The 5,146-nt window shown below is 29.8% G+C and overlaps 1 protein-coding gene across 1 annotated transcript in view; it reads left to right on the top strand.

Moving 5' to 3' along the window:
• Window positions 1-4,624, top strand: part of LOC106472277 (guanine nucleotide-binding protein subunit beta-5-like) — a 17,059-nt gene extending 12,435 nt beyond the window's left edge. The window contains exons 6-7 of the mRNA XM_013932907.2: window positions 2,342-2,508; window positions 2,951-4,624. Coding sequence (XP_013788361.2) covers window positions 2,342-2,508; window positions 2,951-2,962 — 179 coding nt within the window. The 3' untranslated portion in view covers window positions 2,963-4,624. The remainder of the gene's footprint in view (window positions 1-2,341; window positions 2,509-2,950) is intronic.
• Window positions 4,625-5,146: the final 522 nt, after the last annotated feature.

Here is a 5,146-nt window from a genome sequence, read left to right as displayed (position 1 = left end):
AGACACAAGGTCAGGAGAAGGTTACTAAGAAATTTAAAAGTACACTGATTATACCCTTTGAGTATGGTGAAGTCCATCATTAAGAAGTGGAATGTGCTTCACACCACCCAGTCACTTCCTAGATCAGGCCACCCTTCCAACTAAGCAGCTGGGCAAGCAGGAAACTGGTTAGGGATGCCCCCGTGAAGCCAACAATGACTTTGAAAGACTTGCAAAGTTCCATGTCAGTGTTCATACATCAACAATATCCTGGTCCCTACACTAAACTAGCCTCTATGGGTGAGTGGTAAGAAAGAAGCCATTACTGAAAAGGAATCATCTTAAATCTCACATGGAGTTTGTGACAAAGCATGTGAATGATGCTGCAGACATGTGGCAGAAGGTTTTGAGGTCAGACAAGACAAAAATTGAGCTTTTTTTGGTCTAAATTCAAAGCATTACGTCTGGCACAAGCCCAACACAGCACATAACCCAGTCATCACCAACCCAACTGTCAAGCATGGTGGTGGCAACATCATGTTATGGGGATGCTTCTCATCAGCAGGGACTGGGAAGCTTGTCAGAATTGAGGGACTAATGGGTGGTGCAAATTACAGGTGAATCCTAGAGGAAAACTTGCTTAAGTCAGTGAAGAATCTAAAACTGGGTCGAAAATTCAAATTTCAGCAGGACAATGACTGAAAGTACGAGGCCAAAGCCACCCTGGAATGGTTGAAGAAGAAGAAAGGAATGCCCTGGAGTTGTCCAGTTAATATCATGACTAGAATCCAATAGAAAATAATTTTTTTCTTTAACACCAAATAAGGATACTGTGGTTTAGTGAGCATTGTAAACTAAATCCCATGAATGTAAACTAATGAGACAATACAAACTTATTGTATATACTGTTAAATCTATCATGTTCAAGCAGCAGACAAAAGTAATACAAGTGCATCTTTTTAATTGAAAATAATCTATAATTCTTAGATATAAATTGATCTCAGCAAAAGAAAAATGTTTGCAAAATATCACACATGAAAAAGATAACATATTAAATGTTAAAGTTATTTTCCACTGATGTTTGTCTGTTTTACACAAGAAAGTTGACTGTTTCAAGCAACAAAATAAAGTATCAAAAGAAATGTACTGATGAATATCAAGCAAGTTAAAACTGATAAGATATTTGAAATGTAACTTTCTGATCAATAAGAAAGACAGAAGACTTAAGATGTAAGGAAATTTTTTAGTTTTTTCAAAACAGAGTTTCACAACAAACTTTTGTGAATCTTTTCTTAGAAACTAGATATTATTTAAGAATATCATCAGAAATAGAACTTGGTGATCAGCAGAATTTTATAATCGGTTAATTGTTGGGCTAATTAATTGATTACATGGATAGTTGGAATAAATGGGAGCACTAATTTCTATTAATCGATTATTTTATGTAATCAATGCTTATTGGTAATTGATTAGTCAAGTTAATTACCCAGCTATAACCAAAAACTTAAAAAAATCTCACATCTCTAATCAATTCTTAAATATTTCATGTTGCTTTATTACCCTACATCCAAACGTGCCATTAGCATAACTATAAGTAGCTTGCACACAGATTTGTTGGAATTTAGATTACATAGTGTTAAAGCTTGATTAGTATCTCTCATTTCTCATGATTATTGGATTAGGTTTCATCCATTTTCAAGGATCCTGTGGGTGGTCCTATAAATGTGAACTAAAGTAAATCAATAAATTCACAGTTAGACAAACAGAAAGTGTAGGAACATAAAATAAATGGCAAAGTGCTTAAATCTGATTGGAGTAATAAATATAAGATTGGAGGAGCCAGAGAAAAAATGAATACAAAATTTGGAAGTTACAACCTTTAGTTGCAACATCCATAGAGAATGATTGTTGGAAATGTTTTAAAAATTTTATTAATTAAGTCTAGATGATAACTAACTAATGCTAAGATATGAATTTGCAATATATTTGATAAAAATTATGAAATAGAAGTTGAATTATACTTGTTAAATAAATTTGTAAAGTTGATTTTCACGTGTATACTTGAAGTAACATGAACATCCATTGGCTTGAAAAGGGATGAATGATTGAAAAACTTTGTAGAGCTTGAATGCTATCATGTCAAAGAACTAAGATTGAGTAGTGATGCAATGATACAAAAAAAATCCTGTGATTACCTGTTTTATATGCACTCTCATTCATTTAAACATTGCTTATATCATTGTAAAAACTATAATATTTTAATGTTATTTGCAAGAGAATGCTGCTTTTAAAAGTTGCTGGTGTTTTCCTGAGTGAGCTTCACTAGAGTAACTGATTATGTGATTTGTTATATGTATTATAGGTAGGTTTTTATTTGCTGGCTACAATGACTATACTGTAAATGTATGGGACACTCTTAAGTGTGTGAGGCTCACAATCCTCTATGGACATGAAAATAGAGTGACATGTTTAAAAGTTTCACCAGATGGCACTGCTCTGTCTACAGGAAGCTGGGACTTCACACTCAGGGTAAGTACACTTTGGAAGAAGGATAATCTTCAACTGAGATAGATCTGATATGGTTGTGTGAATCCAACATTTGTATTAGTCAGTCATGAAGTATTCTTTTTATAATTATTATGATTTTTATCCAATAGTATGTACAATAATGGATCCTGTAAAGGCTGACACTAGTTTAAGTGTCTTGTTCTGATTTCCTCTTTCATGTACATTTTTAGATAATGCAGAAATAACATTTATTACTTTAAAAACTTACAGAAGTCTTGTGTCTCTCCAAAGACTAATCTTTGAATTTAGCATGCTGTTTTAGTTGTACAGTACTTTTTATTTTGATAAAGTTAGTTGTAAAAACATTTTGATGATGTACATGTTAAAGGTTGTAGTTTTAAAATTTCAAATAAGAGTTGTATTGATATGTTACATATTGAGATCACTGATGGTTCTTTTGCAGATATGGGCTTGAGACAAATGACCAATTAGCCTGGAAACCAAAAACTATTCACTTTTGTAGGAAGTGCCAGGATAAAGCACATTACTGTGTAGTTATGATGTTCCTGAGAAGTACCAAGTTTTATGTAAAGAATTTTTTTTAATAGGACACACTTGAATCTTTTTCAAAACACGTCATGAACACAGTTGAAGAAATAATAGTATATATTTGTTTGGTTTATTGTGTTATCAAGATATTAGCTTTTGTGCAGTTTATTCTACTGTTACATTACCAAAATATTCTGACCAAATGAAATACTTCATTATGTTTAAAATCATACGTACAAGTATATGATTTAATCTTTGTTTCTGTTGTTTTTTATATTTAAATTTATTGTACTTTTGTATTGTGATGTTAACTAGTCCTTTCAGAAAACAAGAACCTTATGTTTCTTGCTTTGTTATTTATCTATTCTGTATGGTTTCTTAGTATCATAAACTAGCCTTTTTATTTCATGAACTTTAGATGTTTAGATTTGGTGCTAGGTTGTGCCATATTGCCATGATGTTCTAAATTATAGATGACCATAGTTCAGTCATTAGTTCTGCATTTTTAGATGTTAAATAAGTGATATACAACATAATACGTTTTTATTATTCATATTGTACCTGTTGACTATGTCGAAAAATTAAATGAGCATTGTTTTCTGTTAAACTACATATAAATATATGTATATATATATTATTGGATATAATTACAGTTAATCCTGCCAACTATGGATTGCTAGTCTTTCATTTTTATCAAACTATAGGAAAGTGCTTTGAATTTATAAATATTGTGTAATCTTTTGTTATCATCCAAATGTTTGTTTGTTATTAAATTTTTAAATATGGACCAACTTAAATTGACATTGTGATAGGCCATACAACTAACTGTTAAGCAAATTTTCATGCAACCTGGAGTATTGTAGTATCACAAACATTTCATTATTTCTGTGTTACTAAAGGTACTTCAGTATAAAAATTAAATACAAGAAGAGTATATTTCTCATCAAGTAATTACCATATAAAAGTTTACAAAACTTCCTTATTAGTCTGTTATTCTGAAAGGAAAATATATGTGCTGTAAAATACCTTAATCTATAATTTGCCCAAGTAAAATACAGATATTAAAATAAACTAAGAATTACATTAGTTACCATATCAGGAAGAAAGAAATTTCCTAGACTTTTTAAACTTTTCACATAATTATAATTATTCAAAAAATGTATGTTGTTTTTGTTACTTTACTAGCATGGTGTTTTATGTAATACTGGGTTAATTTTTCTAATTGCTATTAAATGAAGTTTATAGTTCAGAATGTTGTGTGGTAAATTAGGGACAAATAATTCTTCAAAATAAAGTATTTTATGTAGTGATTTCAGGATGGACACATTTTATTATCTAAGTATCATTTGTTTCCCATAGTATTTGTGATGAAAAAGAAAAGATGTGGTAAAAAATAATAGCTTTATGTCATAAGGGATGAGATTACCAACTTTCCTGTTTCTTTCATAATATAAACATTGATCATTTTATTTATACAAAATACTAGTCATATTCATCGTATAATTGCATTCTTAACTTTTCTCAAAACATCTATATTAATATTATTCTGTTTATATTTTTATCTTCTCACATTATTAAAAACATTATTTTAATAAAATATTTGTGGTTTATTACAGTTTCAAAATGAAAATCATTTATGTTTGTAATAAAGAACGAGTAATAGTAAAAATTTAAAGACTAATTATATAATATGTTAACTTGTTTCAATCCTGAATGAAAACTTTTGCTATTGTCTTTTGAGATTTTAATAACGTTTTAGTTACTTGCTTTTACATAAATATTAGCATGGTATAATAATATTTATGTGGTACAACTCACTGGTTGTTGAATAACCATTTAATTTGTTTCTGTCATCACTTTTAAGATCATAAGTTTGGTTTCATAAAGGAATGGGAACCTCATAGTGTTGGTATTGTAAGATAAAAACATCCTACTTCTGTTAATTCATTTACAGAATATCTTGTTTTTGTATGTTATATAAACTGTCGTTTTTCATTGAGCTTCAATAGAAATTTTCAAGACAAATATCAAAATTATTTCTCTTATTTCTAAGCAGGGCAGTGAAGAAAATTCTGCTAGTTTGGTCATTTTTTAACTACGTTTATTTTTG

The sequence above is a fragment of the Limulus polyphemus genome, unplaced genomic scaffold, assembly GCF_000517525.1.
Source record: "Limulus polyphemus unplaced genomic scaffold, Limulus_polyphemus-2.1.2 Scaffold5212, whole genome shotgun sequence".
NCBI lineage: Eukaryota > Metazoa > Arthropoda > Merostomata > Xiphosura > Limulidae > Limulus > Limulus polyphemus.
The sequence above is the reverse complement of the archived record's forward strand: the minus strand, read 5'-3'. Positions and strand labels throughout refer to the sequence as shown.